This window comes from Dermacentor albipictus, chromosome 1 (genome assembly GCF_038994185.2).
Source record: "Dermacentor albipictus isolate Rhodes 1998 colony chromosome 1, USDA_Dalb.pri_finalv2, whole genome shotgun sequence".
Taxonomy (NCBI): domain Eukaryota; kingdom Metazoa; phylum Arthropoda; class Arachnida; order Ixodida; family Ixodidae; genus Dermacentor; species Dermacentor albipictus.
In genome coordinates, this window is record NC_091821.1 from 463,026,354 (window position 1) to 463,046,810 (window position 20,457).

A 20,457-nucleotide genomic window follows, 5' to 3' on the forward strand; every position below is an offset into this window, starting at 1 on the left:
AATGACGATGACGAGATGATGATGACGCTTCTCATTTATGGCGCATACCCACTAAGGGGTGTAATCTGGTAGCAGAAGGTTGCCGAATAGAAATGTTTATTGCAATAGCGAAAAATAATAAAAACAATAGGACAGACGGAAACAACAGTTATTTTAAGTTTTTTTCGCGCTATCCTTGTACAGCTTTAGTTGCTTTAGCGCCGCTAAGCCTAATTTGACTACCTAAGTAGCGCTGTCCTTTTCTATTTACACGCGAGGTAGCCGTTAAACTAAATTAATCGAAATTATAAAGCCGGTAATATTGATGAAGAAAACGAAGGCGCGATTAATAAGGAAATTAGAGAATAAATTACACTGAAATGAACAGTGAACACAGAAGAGAAGAACTTCCAAAAACTAGCACCATGATCTTGTTATACTTAAAGAAATGAACTGACTAAAGCCTTGAGTTCAGGTTCCAAATAAGGTTATTAAAGAAACATTTATTACGAATCCAACTTTCAAATGTACAGCCTCGAGTAATCTCTTGCTCCCATTTTACTATTGGTTGTGGCTGAAAAAGAAGTCGTATATCGATTTATATTCATTGCAGGTATAGCGTAAAGGAGGCATCAGACCAGCCTCATGCAAGTAAAATTCAACTGTGGGATACGACGGCGTAATTTGGTTAAGGAAACTTCCAAATGCCGAGAAGAACGCCACTGTTTATTTCAGCGGAAACGGATATGATTAATGTTTAGTGCTCTACCCAACGATAACTCTTTTGAAGAATTCTGTAAGCGAAATTTTCTGTATCCTGATATAGTCACGTAAGCCACCCTATATAAAATAGGCACCGCAGGTCCACTTGGAGATGTTGTGGCTAAGAAATCCACAATTTCACTAAGGTATAAGTCACGGTGGCCTGGTGCCCACGGCAATTAAATCTGTTGCAGTGATGCAGGGGCTAAATATCGGAATGCGCTTAAACGAGTTGAATGCGTTGCTGTGGAAAGCGAACAACATATCCAAAGAGAGTCTGCAACTATGACAGCTGGCAGTTTCTTCGTGGGAAGTCGTTAGGCTACCAAATGCTAGTGTGTGTGAGATAGCAATCATTGGGCAGAGCTTTCCCCATAACGGCTGTTCAAAGTGCCTCACGTAAACGACACGTGACACTAGGCTTGTAAGGCACATATTCGCACAGCATTACCCTTTATTCTATTGAACATATTGTGTGTGTGTAGAAGCTGTGCAAAATGAAGCCAGCATTTCTGCATCCGAACACAAAAGCACAAAAGCGCTAAATATAGAAATGAAATAACATGCCGTCAGTTGGCGGCATGCGTTCTTGAGAGCAGGAATTTACTACACGATGGAGGTGAATGTGCGTGAAGAGCTGGCACTAAATAATTGAAAGGCACATGAAATAAAGAGATACGAAGGTTACATAATGTACGTTAAGGAGGGGTCAGCGTATATGGAGAGTTTGTAAAGTTCGTTTGGTTTCACAGATAACTTTAAAAAAAAACATAATGTCCCAAAATACCAAAGTGGCTCAAGCTCTGCTTGCTGCATCCTTCTTTTGTGCGAACGCAATGAATATCTGCTCCAAGTTGGTGTCTTGGACCATGACGTGGGAGAAAGCGTGAGACTCCTCGAGCTCTTCCACCTTCTCGAATACGGCGCTCCAGGGAAGCTTCTCTTTGATGTGGTAGGCGTGAACGTTCTGCAGTAGAAGGTACACTCAGATTGCAATAACATTAGCATAGTAGTTTTCCACCTCCAATACATCAAGTACTTCGCTTTAATTTCCTGGAAAATTTAAATACACAGTACCAATATTACCTAAGTACAGACCACCGTTTGCGAAATGACGGTGTCGGAAAATACGTGCAACAGACGAGGAAGAGCGAATTTTACTACAGTGCAACACCTGTATCTTATGTTTTGTCGGTGACCGCTGCCGTCAAATCACTCTTGTCATTGGTACGTCTCCCACACGACGCGCTTGCTATGGCGGGAGCCTCCCCACAGCTTTCGTCGGTTCGAGAGATGGCCATATCGTTGTCAGATTATAAGCAAGTAACAACCGATGCTCTGCGATTCCGATCGATATGCTAGGAAACTTGTGAAGAGGGACAATCATTGATTGGACCCACGATCACAGACCTCGCCGTCCTTATCGTAATCTGTGTGTTGCGTCGTTACTTGACCACACGTTCGCCCAAGAAGCAGCTTTATTTCTCGCATGGACAGAGCACAGCGAGAAGAAGGCACACGTAAGTAGGCCGGGCTAAAATTTGGGTGTTTACAAGCCCCTTCTTTGGTCTGTGTTTCTTTTCGTGCTTCCTTGTCTATACTGAAAGAATGAACCAACCAGCCCCAACCAATGCTTTGTTGCAGCTTACTTGTTGGTCATCTTTTCGAGAAAATTGTCGAAAAGATGACTGTCACAATCCACCTATGCACCCGCCGTTGTGGCTTAGTTGCTATGGCCTTGCGTAGCTTAGCACGAGATCGCAGTTGCGGCTCCCAGAACTTTGGTGCAGGCGGAATGCAAGAATGTCCGTTCATAATAAGATTGCCGTTTTAGCACGTAAAACCCTATAATTATTTTTTTACTACCTGTGCGCATTCAATCTGTCGTGATGACAGTTATCGACTGCACAAGGTTCTTAGTTCTGGGAGTGGCGATAAAGGAGTCGGTGCGGAATTTACTGAAGCATGGTTTGATGGAGCGCTGGTACAGTGTTTTCAGAGAGAATGGTTTGCGATTGAGCCATTTCACTACACCTCCCGGCATCTTGCTGATGTCAACGTATACCCAGGTATGCATCACTAGGCCTTCTTGTCGTTCCATTCAGGCCACACATTTAAGCGGATGTTGCTTCCCGTAAGAGGGTGACGAGAATGCCTACATCGGATACTTTGCTCGTGCTAGATTGCTCCTGTTTACTTATATATATAACGTCGCCGCGGTTGTGAATCAGATCGACCATTAACTCGGTTCCTCTCCTTGTCCGTCCCTCTATCCGCAGTGCCGCAAGTATGAACTTAGCAATGTTACACGTCTTAACTATACGTGCATTACAATCACGACACTACAGATTGACGTAGACATGACAGCGTTCTACCTATTTTATTTTTTCAGCTAAATGACTTACCACGCAGCTTAGAGTAAGAGTCAGAGTTAAATAAAGTTCGGGAGTACTAAGTTCTAAGTTAATTCTAAGGGGTGGTGGCAACCAGATGACTTTCTATGTTACTGAAATACGTAGACATTACAAAAACCGCAGAAACATTCTCAGGAGTCAAGCCAACAGCTTGATACAGCCACTAACTCAAAATTAAAATGGAAGAAACTATTACTGCACCGTTACTGCTGGAAAGGTCTTGGAATACTATACGAATAAAATGTTCGTATTTTCTTCTGCTTGCTAACCATACACACGTGGCTTCACATGTCAGAAGGCACACTCGAACACTGTACATGTGAAGACCGCAAGCGATGCTTCTGCGGATATCACGCAGCCGCCGTTCTCAAGCAATCCTTAAACGCAGAAGCTCGTGTCGCAATTTCACTGTGAGCCTGCCTGCGAACGTCCGCCAATCATGTGACCTCCAAAAGATGGATAATGAAAAAAAAAAAACTCATTTAATGGCCTCAGTCTGCTCGTGCTCTCGCATGCTTGCTCTCTCGCAGAATCGACATTGCCATGCGGCGCTGTGACTGGCTCTTTCCTAGCCTTCCACCGCTTCAGCTCAATGTTCAGGGATATTGTAATCACAGGCCAGACTTATACATTTTACACAAAAAAGTAACCGATTACAATTACAATTATTTCGAAAGCTCAGTTGATTGCGGCTGCCAATAACTACCGCACGATGGTAATGTAGGAATCAGTCAATCGTAATTGATCACTTCTACATTACATTCCTCCAAACTTCAATACCCCCGCATAGATGCAGCGAACAAAACGAGCTGGCTTGCCCCCATCCCCGCCCTCTTCATTGCGTCACCTGCAGCCTTTCATCATTGCTCATCTGCACCTGCAATAACCTTTAAATTTTCTTGGTCACCATCCCTAGTTTTTGCTGGGAAGACATTAGCAGCGACACTGAAAACTTGCTCAAGGAGGAAAAGTGCGGGCGGCCGTATCTGGCAAGTGTAAACCTGGCTGCTCTGCGCTGCACCTATTCAAGTTTATCAATTAATCCACATTGAACGGGGTCCCATACAATGCTTGCATATTCAAGCGTTGACCTCACATGTGTAAGATATTCCGTTAGTTTTGACGACTGGGACGCAGATTGCAGTTTCTGGTGCAGAAACCAGAGCTTCTCTTTCGCGTTTTTGCAGACTTCCGTAATTTGGTCCCAGATACTCATATATATATGTACTACACTGTGGGAAGTACAGCAGAGGTTAATATGTAAACATGTTCAAGCACATGCTTTTTTTTTCTGTTTATTGTGCACAATACAAATGTTTTCTCCTCATTTATTTTCGTTTTCGTTATTTCTCAACACTTTTCCATACTCGTTAGAACTTCACTTAACTACTGTTTATCTTCCTTGCTATTTACTACTTTGTACAATAAACAATCACCAGCGACGAGCCGCACAGAGAGTTCTTCGTTAATGCTAGAATAAATATCATTGATGCAGAATAAGAAAAAAAGCAGGTCCTAACACCAATCCTTGCGGAACGCCTGACGTCACGTTCAACGGTTTTGATTTGCTGCCATCAATTTCGACGTACTGGGTCCCTTTCTTGATGTGCGCGGTAATCCATTAATCCATTATTCGGGGAATTCCAACGTATCTTAGTTTTGTAATAAATTTGGCGTGAAATACTCTATCAAAGGCCCTTGAAAGGTCAAGAGAAATCGCCTTTATCTGCTTCTTAATATTTAACGAATTTGCAAAATTATCGACTGTTCCATGGAAATGTATCAGTGTAGAAATATGCTCTCGGAATGGGGCACAACGATTTAGTGCTCTCAAGGTAGGTGAAGATCGATTTAAATATAACTTCTAATAGTTTGCTTCAAACACGCGTTAACAATACTCACCGATATTTTTCGACCGTCTTCTTATCGCCTTATTTGTGCGCGGGTACGGCCTTAGCTATGAGCCAGTCATTAGGGACTGGCTCATAGCTAAGGCCGTGGGATGAGCGCACTACCAGATTTTGAAGGTACAGAGAACACTAAATCAGAACTTTTTTTTTTTTATAAGAAGTAAGCGATAACGGTAGCGTCGGTGACCATCTTGTTATTGACGACAATAGCATGCGAATCATTTTCTTTTTGGGACATATAAAGCCAGAATATATCTGGAGACGACTTCATAAATTCAGAAGAGTGGTTTGCGAGGCGAGTAGGTTATGCATCCTTGACTTATGCAGTGCGAAATGACATAGTTGTAGAGAAAGAAAACACGTTGCGTGTTTTCAGCGCTGTCTCTGTTTTTTTTTTCTCTCCGTGTAACTTCGTGTTGCCTAAGTCGCAGATTCATAAATTCGAACACTTCCTCGTGAGATGGTTTTGTGTCTTCGGCAATTTTCACCTTTAACTTCGCATACAGGATCGATGTCTTCGCTAGGTCTTTAGTTTTCTTCTGTCTCTGGCGGCTTATCTTACACTTCAGTTAGATTATTTCCGGGCTAATCCACAGATTCTGTGTTCTTCTCCGTATTTTTCGAAGTGGTACGTACGTATCGATACAGTGAAAGGTAATAGCATTGAAAGATTTCCACATCTTGTTCATTCAAGACTTCCATCAAGGTTGTCCTACGCGAAAGAAAAGTAGCCATTGACACCAAAGCCATCTGCTTTTTCAAAGTTTGGGACGTAGGAAATATTTTACTATTTTTTCCTAGGTTTTTACGTGCCAACGCCACAATCTGATTATGAGGCACGCCGTAGTAGGGGACCCTGGAATATGTTGGACCACCTGAGGTTCTTTAACGTGCACCTAAATCTAAGTACACGGGTGTTTTCGCATTTCGCTCCCATAGAAATGCGGCCGCCGCGGCGGGGATTTCATTCCGCAGCCTCGTGCATAGCAGCCCAACACAATAGCCACTAAGCAACCACGGCGGGTAAATGGTTTCTTTTGTTTTCAGTTTAGGTTCGTCGATTGTTATTTGAACAAAAACGAGTTCATGATCCGATATCCCCTTATCTACGGACATGTCGAACTGCTAGAAAGGTCCATCAAGAAACACGAGATCTAAGGTAGACTGCAGTTCTCCCGAGACATGTGTGCTGTCGTGAAATACTGAAGTAATGACTAAACGCGATGTCGATAGCTGAATCAGACTTAGCTTGTTCTCGCGTCTCAGTTGCCAAAGTTAGCCAGTTGATGCCAGGTAAATTGAAGTCCCCAGCAATAATGAGTCTGTTGCTGAGTTTTTATTACTATCTAAATAAGTTTGGATTGACTCTAAAAAAAAACGAGAAAGGTGAGTTCGATGGTTGGCATATTGCGCCGAGAAGAACCGACATTTTTCCGATATTTATTTCGCACTAGAGGCTTTCGTTCGGCGGTATACCACTCAGCTGTTCCAACTGGATATTTTTCTTCGATGCAATTGCAACACCGCCACGTCATGATCGTCGATCACCGCGTAATACTTTATAGCGTAGGAGAACTACCTCGTTGTCTTGTATATCGGAATTCAGCCAAATTTCTCCGATGACGGCTATATGTGTAGGTCCTAATTCAACATAATGTGCTCTAAAGAACCACCTAGTTTATTTACGAGCCTCGTAATGTTCATGTTAAATATTCGTAAAGAATTAAGTTTTTCATCCCCATTGCTTAAATCCTGACCAGCCACTAACGGAACGTTCTTCATACGCCTGACCTTCATAATACACATGCCTGCAATAAGGGCCTTTGCTAACGAAATAAATGAAAAACCTACATCGTGGTCTCCGAGGACACGCACTCCCGGGAAGAGATTGGCCACGTCCTGGTCGAGCGCCTTGCTGGTCTTGCCCTCCATGGGCTGATCCGCCGGGTTTACTTCTTTTGCAGGCGGCTCAGTGCGCGCCATGACCAGCTGCATTGTGTAGCCGGTGCCGAATTTATCCCGCAGGTGCGGCAGGGTGCCAAGGCAGGTCATCTGGCCTGCCACCATGATGCACATTCGGTCACACGCCGTCTCGCACTCTTCCATGCTGAGGGAGTGCGGAAGCGAAGGAGCAAGATTTGAAGCTTAACCAGCGCTAATTATTTCTTTCAGCGGTTCAACCTGCAAACTCATATTTTTTTTAGACAAGACCTTAGCTGACTTTACACAGGCTTGGCGTATTTTGTAACCACTATCAGAAAAAAGAAAAGGCTCGGTTGGGAGACTTGGACGTCCAATGGACGTAAAAATGACACCAAATGATATCTCACCATGCCGACAACACGTAGCAATACTCAGCAACGAAGGATATAATCAAACGTCAGCATAATCAGCTGCAAATATAAAAGAGATGGGGTGGAATTTGGGCGCCTATGCCTCGGTCACTCTCCACCGTTCCTCCACCAATGGCATTTGGCTGAACTTCCACGCCCTCCGCCAGACGGCATGAGGTGCCCGATGTCCGATGACATCCAGGATTGGTGGAAGAAAAGTAGGGAAACGACAAAAGACGTAGAAGTACAAAAGCACAGTTCGCAATAGGGGATCAGAAAATTTGGGCGTGGTAGTTCATAGTGTTTTTTTGTGTGTCTTTTTTCATTGTTTAACCTAGGTAGAATATTAGGCAGTATAATAGCAAGAGCTTGGTGGCGCAACCCACAAAGGTGATGCTCATAACATCCATCCATCCATTGGTAACAAAACTGCATACGTCTCTCCTTACGGACCTAAAGGAGTCATGTGGTGTAACTCTACAATTAGAATTCGGACTGGAAGAGAGCTCCGTCGCCTAACCAGGGAAAGTGGAGATGCGCTGGCAGCGCAACGGCGTCGCGCAAGCCGTGGGCGTGCTTTGCGAAGAAGCCGCAAACATTCGGGGTTAACAGGCCCACGCCTCGTGGTAGCGTGAAATACCAGCATGCAAACCGAGGCGAGGAACGCGTTTCAGAGTCTCGATGCTCAAAATACACACGGTCGACCAAGGGTCGGCGCGGAACAAGAACGGGTCGAAGGTAATTGTATGTGAAATATGACACGAAGTGTGAGAATAATGAGCACGAGAACGAGACAAAAGAGCGAGATGTAATCAACATTTAGTAATCGAGTCATTTTAATCACCATGTACGTCGACTTTGCCTTCTTTAGCGTCGATACTTTGTTTACCATTCTCGTTTGATCTAAACTAAAACTCCCTTATATTGATTTCGCCATTAGTACAAGATGATTTCTAGGTGCACCTGCTGCATCTGCCAAGATATGCCGCGTACATGAGCGCTATGACTTGCTTAGGTATAGCATGAACGAGAAGAATGGAAACATAGGGTCCAGATGTTTGTTAATCACGGCCATATAAGCGTTATTGGAACACGCAACTGTATCAGTTAGGCAAACTGTATTATATGTATTAATGTGTATTATGATATTCTCAATGTACGCTCGCTCTCTATGTATTGTACTAAATAATAACATAATAACATTTGTCAAACTCGCCATTAGAAAAGCAAGTAAGGGGCACAGATTCAGGCCATGCGTCATCTACATAATAATAATAATTATATTATCATTATTAAAAGCCCAATTTACTGAGCGATCATAGGAGGATGTCTTTCAGTGCCGTGAGATCTATTTCATTGGATGGCGCCTAAAATGGCCGCTGCAGTTGGCAGACGCATCGCACGAGTTCCGTTTTGAACTTGAAACCAAATGAATGCTTACATTGGCCAATTTCGGAAACAATATTTTACATCCCGGATTAGCACAGATATGTCGTTACGATTAGGGCCTCAAACAACTGTAGTTGTTATGCTTTGTCCGGCCTCACACTTTGCTTGGCCTGAATATATTTAGTTGCTAGAACCTAAAAAAAATAGGTGGTCGTTTTATTCACATATTTCACGAAAATAAGTAAACACTTCTTGCTCCAAATACACATAAATGGAGCTTTAGAAAGGTTATTTTGCTGCACCGAACACAGGAACAGTATGGAGCTGTAGTTGTAGCTTCTTGACGGAAGCTTTCAATTAAAGTGATACGCGCAGTTTCGTGGCCTTCTGCTGTAAATATGTCGGCGGATATTTCTAAACTAGCACTAGGTATCCGGATACCTTCTATAGGTGGTCATGCCTAGAGCCCCGACACCCTCCCCGGAAACAGAAGCGAAGTGGGTGCCGTAATTCCTTAACATTTAGCGAACTTTAGTGACTTGCAGCGCTGGCTTGTGAATACCGAGTCATTTTTACGTCCGTCATTATAAGATGTTACGGCCAGGAAAATGGTATGTCTGGATCGACCCAGCTAAACTTACTAGTTCGGGACAGTCAGTGTGCAAACAGGCAAATGGCCTCGTCGTGTACAATAGCAGCATTCGTGTAATGCTTTTACCGTGTTCTGACGCCAAATGATCTTTAACATTTCGTTTAGGAGATTATTATTCATCTGTACAGCATAAAATGCGCCAATAGATATCACCACAGTCACCACCTGCACATTGTAACCCGCTCCCCACACTCATGCACGCGGAAACCTGCATCGAGCTCGGTAATGCTGCGCCATCCCCACGGTGTAAGAATAGCTTAGGTGAGGGAACGGCGAGGGCGCGCCGCTACGCAGAAAGGAGGTCGGAGCATTCTGCTTACACGGCGGTCAACAGAGGGCGCTACTGACTGTTCCCCGGTAGTGTTCCTGTATATGCTCCCGCAGGGAGCATACAGAAACACTATTCCCCGGGTCTCCCGTTTTCGCCTTCGCGCCATTCGATTGTTTTTGTCTGCTTCGGCTTGTCCCTGCTTTCGCGCGCGCGTTTAGTCAAATCTAACGCCCGGATCGACTTATTATATGTGGCTGTGCGATGGTGACTGTGGTATAAAGTTTGTAAACAGGGATGAAGTGCCTCAGACAGGCTGGCCAACGTTTCGATAGGAGGACCTATCTTCGTCAAAGGCGGCCTCGTCATCCTCGGCGTGTTAGTTTTAAAGGGTTAGTGCAGTGACGTCACGTGCGGGTGTTGTCGCTGGCGGCTGGTTTTAAAGAGAGAGATTACAAGAGGAAACAAGCGCTGTCGTCCGTACGTCTGTGAGCCACATTCTCAAGACGAGGGGACAAGAGCGTGAGAGTAGGCACACGGGGAGAAAAGAAAAGAAAAGAAAAGCCACACAGCTTTTCAGCAATTCTATTGCCAAAGGAATCATGTTTTATGCACGCAGAGGTGCGCCAAGGTTGGCTGATGCGGAACCGACAGCTAAATTTACACTTTTTTTGAACGACCTGTTCGACGCTCTAAACCGCCGGTACCCTGCAGAGGGCATTCGACCAGGAAGCAGAGATTTCACTACTCTCCAAACTGCATCTGAATGGCTCGACTCATGGGAACAACAGGTTGTAAACGGTGACATTCCAAAAGACCTCTTTTTGACCCAGTCGACTGCCGAAGGTTTGCGCGTTACGCTGAAATCTGTCCAACAACTTTCTACCTACCTTCTAAAAGACTGCGGTTTCAAGTACGTGTTGACGGCCAAAATGAACCAGGACCCCTTAGAATGCTTTTTCGGAATAATCAGACAGGCGGGAGGTCAAAATCAACATCCGACCTTTCCCACATTCTTGCAGTTATACCGCATGCTAAGCATGTATTCTTTGTTAAAACCTCCGCAGTTTGGAAACTGTGCAGCGCCTGATAACAGTCAGGCTGCTGTTGTTACTCTGGCGGATTTAAGGGAGATATATCAGAGTTCAGGTATGGAGCAGCCAAATAAACTGCAAGAATTAAAGCAGAAGCTTGATGGGCTGATCGAAGAAGGCAGCTGGGAATGTGATGACATATTTGAGCTAAACGACTGCGACGCAGACGTTGTAGACTGCATTGTATACTACGTCACTGGCTTTGTCTCAAGAAAACTCGCAAATGAGGCCTCCTGTACGATTTGCAAGGAGGTGCTTGAGGGAACAAAAGGGATCGCAAACGTGCCCGAAGCCGACCTGGTGAACTTAAAAACGAGAGGCAGGCTGACGCACCCGAATATGCATCTTTTTGATCTCTTCAAATACTGTGAGCAGAAGTTTGAAAAATATGCGATTGACAGGCATGCGTTCGATAGGACAATTGATGCCGTTCTGGAAAAGTTCCAGTTGACATTTCCATGCAGTCTTCACAAAGAAGACATGCTTGCGAAACTCATCCACTACAACGTGTGCTTGCGCATGCGTCAATACTGCAGGCAGTTGAAAAGCCAGAAAGACAAAAAGAGCCAGGACTTGCGAAAATTGTCAAAAGTTGTGTGAGCCCGTGGTTCGAAGCGACTGCATGAGCGCTGAAATTTACTTTGCCGTGCCATATTTTCCCTCACTTTATTCTCCCACATTAACCAGTTGTTACCGGACTTGTGCTTCTGTCAGAATGGTTCAATAAATTTCTAAGAGCTTTGACTTTCATGGAGTTAAGCGTCTTCATGATCTTTGCGGGGCGAGTATGGATATAATTCATGTTATCGTAATATCACGCTAACATCCGTGGCGGTGCGCCCGTGTATCTCTTCGGCATTGGTATGGGTCTTTTCCTTGCACAGGGTAATGTTCGGCAATATCTAATAACTGGCAGAGTTAGTACGAAGCCTGCAATGCGAAATAAAAGGCAGTGTTTTATTAAATGCATCTGCATGCCATCAACGCCACGTCGTGCTAGGCCCTCGTATACTGATTTCGACGCTTTGTTTAAAAGAGGTGAAATGTTCTTGTGTAAATAAAGGACACTTTACATCCCCAAAGTAGAATACCAGAAGAGGAAGGCCAGTTAACCACGCATTTCAAGGAAATACAGGCCCAACGCAACGTACAGCGCTCGCGCCGGTGCGGCCCGGTCGCTCGCGGAGCGGGCGAAAGTTGGTCGCGCCATCTGTCGGCTGTCTCCAAAAGTAGAATGTTATGACAGGGCGCTGGGCGCGGGCGCTCTCTCACCTAAACTACTCTTACACCGTGGCCATCCCTTTTACTCCGGCTAGTTCTGAAGCAAGGGCTGGCTTAAACATGCGAGATCAGTTGAAAATTTGCATTTAAGGCGACCAATCTGAAGAGCATATCTTAGAGAACGTGGGATAGCACTGTGCGTAGCGTGCTGAAGCCACTGTCTCCAATAATCTTCAACAGGACCTTACTTTTATATTGCACTCAGAATTCTATATTTAGGTTACCACAACGACCCCAGAACATTTTCACTGGTTAGTTACACTGTGCCAAGCCATTTCTTGTCTCAGGAATCGCCGCGCAGCTTCCGCACTGGTTCAATGGCCGGTCGCCTTCCGAGAGGGGTGGAATGCGGAAGCGCTTCCGTATGCTTACATTTAGGCGCACCTTAAGGAACACTAGATGGTCGAAATGTAGGGCAGCCTATACAGCGCCCATATTAACCCATTGTGTCCTGTTAGAGGGCGCAATACCCTACATATTTATATTTTAAATCTGCTAATTACGCTCAGCACGTACACATTTGAGAAAGGCCTAATTAAAGGGCTGACATAGTGGCATTCTCACATTGATATTTCTACTGAAACCTCATCGGTTCGCACTGTTGCGCGTTCACAAAAGAATGTACCACTGTGTAATTGCTTAATAACTGTGTTAACTCTGCTTTACTGTCACCACTGTCCTCGCAGGTCTTCTTCGGCCTTTCTTATTTTCGCCGCAGCCCCGCAATGAAGTGTTCAATGTTACTTAAGCATGTTCGAAACTGAACGTGCGTTTCTTTACGGCCCGCAACACAAACGGTGGTGAACGATTTTGCGCACTTGCTGTAACCTATTACAAAACTCCCAAACATGGATGTCATAAGCTCGAAGCACGGCCTTAAGGAATCTAGGACAACTTGCACGTCCACGTGCGCCACGTAGAAAATAAGTAGGGTAAAAACATCGCACCAGAAACGATGGCTAACCAAGAACCTGATCGCTCGTGCCTTTGAAGCAACTGGTTCTAAATAAATGATTGAAAAAATGTTGAGCGAATGACAGCAATGGCGATTTAATACGGCGGTTGAAAGCACGCATCCCTCGTACGAGCGCCCATGCGTATGGTAATTCTCGTACCATTTGTACACAGAGCAATGAGCTCAGAAGGACAGACACGAGTCATTTATCTCTCTTCTGAAAGTTTCGCTAGTGCCGTTCGCACTGAAATGTTCGGCGGCAAACGCGGAAACAGCGGCTCGATGCGACCCATTGTGGCATCGTGCGCTGCCCTTGCAATCAGAGGGCAGCGGAGGCCAGCTGCGTCAAGCAATGAATGCATCACCGCCTAATGAAACCTGGCGAAGTCCACGGCAGCGCAGTGGAAACAGTCTATACGAGTAAGAGTGAAGAACTAGACACCTAGTGGTATATGTAATATATTTTTTTCAATTCCTCTTCTGTGCTCTTCAGTTAAACCTGTATAAAAGAATGGACCTGTACACCATCAGGCCTCCCAACTGTTCTGAAAATGCTTGCTATTATATTTTTGACCGCCTAACTTCGAATCCAGTTTAGCGAAACAAGTTCGCGTTAACGGCGGCACCATACCCGTGAGACGTGAACACCATGGCTCGATTACCCTCCGTGCGCAACGCTGCAAGTCTGCCGGTGATCTTGGTCCTGGACACGACGTCTATGCCAGCGAAGGGTTCGTCCAGGAAGACCACCCTGGGATTTCCCAAGATGGCCACAGCGATCGACAACTTCCGCTTGTTGCCGCCACTGTTGAAAAGACGGGGAATAAGCAGCAGCGAAGGGGAAGGTGCACGTCACTTGCTGATGACGTGCATGGTGTTCCGAAGCACATCAGCCAAGTGAATTATATTCTGAAAAATACTGCCAAGGAAATTTCTCGAGCATCTTTCAAAATAATGGGCAATTTCTGGTTCTTGCTTGTCGTCTCATGATACCCTCTTGAGATAAACTGTAGTGAAATGGCATTACACGGTTACGAAGAGCAAAATGAGAACAAAGTAAAACTGGGAGCCAGCGTTTCGACGAGTGGACTTGTGTTCTTCAATGCGACATATGCTTTCCGCAGCATAGTATAAATAAATGGGGTTACGTGAGCATATACAGTGCGCCGAGGAAAGCGTATGTCACCTTAAAAAATGCAACTCCACTTGCCGAGACGTTGGCTCCCGCTTTTGCCTTGCTCTCATTTTGCTCATCGTCTTGAATTTCCATCTCCCGCCTTCCCCGTTTTTTCCCTGGATCACACGGTTACATATTTTTACCTTAAATTAGAAAGAGATTTCGTTGAAGTCACGTATACCAGGTTAAGCAACTTAGTGGGCTCACGCTGGCGAAATGGCGTAAGATCTTACAGCGCTTCACACTTAAATTCAACAATTCAACCTAGGGCGAGATATTAGGTACCACATTAATTATATTCAAAAGAGCTTTTGCTGGCATATTATGAAACTTTTACTGTGCTTTTACCACTGGTGCAAGGACGCGCCACGTCATTCTGGTGGCGGCTGCTGCGTTGATGCGATTCTATCCCATAAAATAGAATGTGGATTATTTAACGAAGGAAACTGTCACTGAGGCATACGCAAGATAGCTAATAAGTTTGCAGTGACTACACAGTATGCAGAGATCCCGAAAACTGCACAATATCATTATATTACACACAATAATGCAGGAGAAGAAAATACCATGCTTACTCATATCACACCCGCCTTCGTGTAACACCACGAATCTCAATTTTCAATTTTCTTATGATCAAAATCTTCAAAAATAAAGGGTCAATCAGAGATTGGGTTTTGAGCGTATGAAAAATCACGGGCGGGGGGCAACAGCTGATACAAAGCTAAATATTCTAAAGCTGCTGGAATAGCTAACAGCCTGGACGGCACCGAAAACGACCATTTTTTGGGAGTGCACCGATGAGGGGCGACAGCAGAGACGGTAAGATTGGCAGTGATAAAGACTCAAGGGGGAGCGGACCTTAGTCAGTGGTTCTGAACCTTGTATGAATGCGCGTGTAGCCTGTAGCCAGTGATTACGTTATTACGTAGCACATCATTCGCCACGTCTTCCAGGATCCTAGTGGGTGGTCGTATTATCTTGCTCGTGTGGCAGCCACAATTCGTCAAGATTGAAGGCAGCATACGCGATGATGCGCACGCTTCCGCTGACGAGAAAGGAAAGTGGAGAATGCCTCAAAGAACATGAAACTGAGAAACTAGCTCAGAAAAGCTGAAGATTTGATTTTTTAAAATAAACATTAGTGGTACTGGAAATAGAGGCGCGAAATAAACATATGTCACACTCATTTAGCAATTATTTAAATTTCCGTCGCGCTTCGGCATTGATGTCATGTGCACTCTTCCTATCGGCCGATCTCTTTCACCTGAAGCACGTGTGCTCGTTAAACGCACTCCGTGTAGACGCACCTGTAAGTCCCGCACCACTTTGATGCATGCTTCTCCACGTCGACGAGCGTGATTACCGCCTGTACCGCTGCTTCTATCTGGGGTTCGGGGATGCCCCGGAGGCGAGCGAAGAGGCGCAGTTGTTCGAACGCGTTCAGCTTCTCCAGCAGGCCGTTGGTCTGAGGGCAGTAGCCGATGAAGGACTGCCACTGAAAAACCGAACGTTGGCAATAGCAGCGCTATTTATTTTTTTACCTGCACTGCAGGCCGGCTCGAGCAGACGAGCGTAGTGCAGGGTAGATGCAGTGACGTTTTGTGCTGCAATTGGCTGAGTGAATGGCAGCCAATGAGAGCGGACTGTTCGTCGTCTTATGCACAAGCAGAAGAAAAGCGCTTGACTTTACACTTTGCCTGACGTTGCATCCATTGACCGCCCTGTATATGACCTTGCATAGGCACTAAAAATCGGTGTACTAGTTCGCTTTGAACAACGAATATACACAAAGTGCAACTAAATACGTCGTAAATTGTTGCCATAAAATTTGGGCTCCGATTAGGTGGGCGGAGCTACGCTGTTTGTGCACGGAAAAATAGAATGGCGGCTTTCGTCCAAACTAGCCACACTCGTGCAGCCAATGTAGGAAAAAAAAAGAAATATAAAATAGCCCGAATATGTCAGTGGGTTGTCACATGCAGCTGAGCAGCTGGCCATTACCACAGCTCCCAAAGTAGCCAACCAACTGCTCGAGACCCGGGTGGGTCGGCCAATGGAACTCGTACTAACAATACTAAAGCAAAATCTTGATTTAGGTGCGAGCGTGCGCCACCAGCATAGGGCCGATTACCCATTGCGGTAATGACGGGTGAGCGCACTATGCCTACGCATTTAGCTTTCTGGCTTCCGATGAATTGTGCACTTGTGTATCTTCATCTGCATTGTGAATTTCATTTGCGTCAATAGTTTGGCGTGTCGCAATATTTAACCTTCTCCCTTTCTTCCTTAAGGAAAGCGCGCTTTTGAAGAAAGAAGAAAACCTTACTAGATTTCGAAGAAAAGGGCCGTCGAAACGGGGTCTGAGAAAACATTATTTTTTACCACGAGCGTCTGAAGTCTTCGTTCGCTACCTTTAGGTCTACAGAAGACTGTGTAAAAAGTTCTGCCACTGTTGTTACACGTAACCCTTAACTGCACCAAAAAACAACAATACAGACGTAAACCAAGAAGAAATTAATAAAACTAGGAATATCGCAATAGGGAAACCTACGAATCTCATCGAATGGAAAATTCTCAGAATTCTTTATCGATTTACAAAAAGTAAAAAAAAATAAGTGCTGATTCCACTCACTATGCAAATCGATGTTAAGTCAAGGGAAGCATGTTGCAGGTACCTGACTGTGCAGCATTTTTGGTGATTCCGCAAACCGCTACCAGGTGAACCAACGTGTTTGTGTAAATTCAGTAGTGTGTGGGGGCCGGCGAGGGTACATTTCTGTGATGACAGCAGCACGACCACGTCCATGATGACAATTGCTTAGTTCTGCATGATTAGCGGGCGGGCGTAAGCAAGCGAAACGCGGATCGTGACGTCATCAGCAAGTACGTGCTCTACAATTGTACGTAGTTATAGCTATATGTTAAGACCATGATGGTATTTGAACCCCGGCCAAGAAATGTTAAGACATCACTAACTAGGGCGGTTATGAATTGCTACAACGTCGTACAATTTCTATGTTGGGCAAATTGCTATGAGTAGGTACTGGGGAAGGTTGGCCGGTCCCGGACATAGTGCTATCTAACACGGTACCTCAAAGCGCGAGGTGTCACAAGGAAAGAAGACCACAAAGTGCCACGTGGCGTACGCGCCCAGTGTTTCAAAAAGCTGGCTGCCTTTGGAACGAGAAAAGTATGCGTGTGACGATGGCCTAGTGGTTAGAGAAAGGGAGTTCTGCACTCCACGGCAGAGGTTCGGTTCCACCGAGAGTTGCCCACTATGTTCTTTTTATTAAAGAGAGGCGAGACAGGAACCCACTTACCTACCTAACCTACCTACCTAACCTAACTGTCTACCCAACCTATCTACCTACCTACCCAACATGTCTAACCTACCTACCTAGCCAACATATCCAACCTAACCCAACGCTAACCCCCACCCCAACCCGAACCCTTTGCCTCCTTATCAACCTTTTTTTCCGGTGTCTACAGCAGAAAACTCATGCGGGGAAGTCATGTCCCGGACGCACTTCCTCCAAGATGGACAGTTTCAACGAAGCTTGAGGTTAACGCTCTCCGAACAGAACTGCATCTTCAAGTTCCGTTATTTCGTTCCGAATGGTTTCATTAATTCTCTTCTGATCTCCTTTCTCCATTCCTTGTGCCATCTGTGCAACCACTTAGCAACAACTTCATGTCTAAGTAGTCACAATTGTTCCATGTTGTCGTCACATCATAGGGAACATTTTCCTTTCAATTTTCGTTTACCGCCTACAATCTCAGCGGGTGTTAGGCGGATAGGCTTGCCGGGTTCATCATATACGCATGTCAGGGGTCTTTTGTTCAGGATTTCTTCCGCTTCTCTAACGATAGTCTGCATCTCGTCGACGTCCTCTAATCGCCACCCGATGACCTTGTGAAAGGATTCTGCTAAACTCCGGATCAATTGTTCGTAAAACCCACCTCACCAAAGGGGTTTCTCTAGGTTATATTTACCTTTTACGTCCTCACTGGTAATAAAGTCTTGTACGGAGTGAATCAGTCGAGATGAGCGTGACTGCTTGGAGTTCCTTGGCCGCTCAGGTAGCTGCATTGTCAGTGTAAACTAACTGGCACGTTCCTCGTCTTGCTACGAACCGTCGAAAGGCTTGTAAGCAGTTTTGAGTTGTGACGTATTTTCACAATTAACAAATGTGCGGCTCGCGTCACCGCGCAAGTAGGAATGCATATCTTCATGGTATTCTCCTGAATTGCCTGGCTTGGTGCAGTGGACCCATCAAATACACTCCCAGGACATCAAACAGTTGTGCTTGGGTTATTGTGGTAGCTAGAAGGAGGCGGAAAGTTGACTAAGATCCGTTGAGTTGAACCGCCTGCAGAGAACACACTCCCTTATGATTTGCTTGGCGGCTTGCCATCACCCAAAACATGGTCCTCAGCTCTGTGAGCGTGTTCCTGATTCCAGCATGTAATGTCTCATGAAGAATGTGTCGCACAATAAGTTTTGTGAAGTCGTTTTGACGGAGTAGCATAATCGGACGTTTTTAGTAGCATAATGGGATGAAGTGTTTGAAAATGCATTTTCAAACACTTCATAACCTTTCAAAGTTAACATACTGTCCACCTTCTGGATTCGTCTGATTTTGGCGTTGATATGACGCTTCTGTTCCTGCTTCATGAGGCGTGATTCTGAATATACATTTTTTTTTCTATTTCAGTGGACCGCTCATTCTATATGGACGCAAGTCATTTACATCATCTTTGATATGAGCTGTAATCAATTTTCGGTAAGAGCGAAAGTGGTTCGTACCCGCCGTGGTTGCTCAGTGGCTATGGTGTTGGGCTGCTGAGCACGAGGTCGCGGGATCGAATCCCGACCACGGCGGCCGCATTTCGATGGGGGCGAAATGCGAAAACACCCGTGTGCTTAGATTTAGGTGCACGTTAAAGAACCCCAGGTGGTCAAAATTTCTGGAGTCCTCCAATACGGCGTGCCTCATAATCAGAAAGTGGTTTTGGCACGTAAAACCCCAAATATTATTATTATTAAAGTGGTTGGAGTTGATAAGTTGTTCCATGTGAGATGGGTGCACTGAACAGTTCCGAGGGCAACGTCTCTTCGTAACGGAGGAGGCAGGTGACGCAGAGCAGGAAGAGCTGGTTGTCCGAACGGCTCACAATCGTGCCAAGCACTGGCGATCCGGCTGGCCCACTGATTGCTTCACTTCACTTCACTTCACTTCACTTTTATTTCCTTAAAGACCCCTCAATGGGGGTGTTACATAAGGGGTGGGGTTTACAAATGTGCATTTTAATTGGTGGCACATGAGTTCAATGAAGAATATTAGTATTAAGCTTATCATCAAACGTCGTTGAACAGGTGATTTCGGTTATGTGACGGGGCAGGCCACTCCAGTCGCTTGATGATCGGCAAAAGAAGGATGCAGAGAAGGTTGTAGTTCGGCTGCATGGACGGGTTACTTGCAAGGAATACCCTGTATGCAGGGAATGGCGAGGGGGTGGGGCCAGCACATATGGTGCATGATGGAGCGAACTGTAATAGAACTTGTCAAAGAGGATTAACGAATCAATGCGACGCCGGGATGATAGCGTGTTTAAGGCGGACTGTGCTTTAAGTAGTGATACGCTAGTGTTATAAGAATACGAAGAATGAATTAATCTTGCCGCACGATTCTGAATTCTTTCAAGTGCATTGATAAGGTAAGTTTGATGTGGTGACCAGATGGGGCACAGCAGGCATAGAAGAGACGATCTGGCTGACCTTGTTCTAGTGCTCTTCTTCATTACAATTACCCCCGGTGCAAAAGCGGTGCCATCCTGGCGACTTACGACGTGGAGACGAGTGGGTCATACAATTGTTTGAGGCGGCGCACGTGGACAACATCCCGTCCACGGCGGCGCTTGTCGAATGTCGATGTAAGCGGCTCTATGACATAGTTGACCGGAGAGGTCCGTTCGACGATGCGGTATGGTCCATCACACTGCGAGAGAAGTTTTGTCGAAAGTCCAGGCGTGGTAGAAGGCACGGACAACAAGACAAGGGTGCCGGGAGCGAAGTCCGGATTCGTAGCATCACCATCACGATTGCCTTTTTGTCGTTGTTGGTCAGCGGAGGTGAACTTTCGGGCTAACTGATGGCATTCCTCGGCGTATGTGGCGACGGCTGAAACGGGAGCACATTCTGACGCGTCTGGGGTATAAGGCAAAACCGTATCGATGGTATGG

At 45.4% G+C, this 20,457-nt stretch overlaps 1 protein-coding gene across 5 annotated transcripts in view; it reads right to left on the reverse strand.

The window, feature by feature from the left end:
- Nucleotides 1–1,283: 1,283 nt before the first annotated feature.
- The window catches only part of LOC135905592 (phospholipid-transporting ATPase ABCA3-like), a 226,287-nt gene continuing 207,113 nt past the window's right edge, over nt 1,284–20,457 (reverse strand). For 3 of the 5 annotated variants that reach the window (XM_065436536.2, XM_065436534.2, XM_065436533.2), the window contains 4 exons: nt 15,522–15,709; nt 13,669–13,842; nt 6,917–7,172; nt 1,284–1,708 (listed from right to left, as the gene is read on the reverse strand). In XM_065436536.2, the coding sequence (XP_065292608.1) occupies nt 1,538–1,708; nt 6,917–7,172; nt 13,669–13,842; nt 15,522–15,709 (789 nt within the window). In that variant the 3' untranslated portion in view covers nt 1,284–1,537. Of the gene's footprint in view, nt 1,709–6,916; nt 7,173–13,668; nt 13,843–15,521; nt 15,710–20,457 lie in introns of those variants that run through there. The other 2 variants (XM_070532429.1, XM_065436537.2) reach the window with 2 other exon arrangements.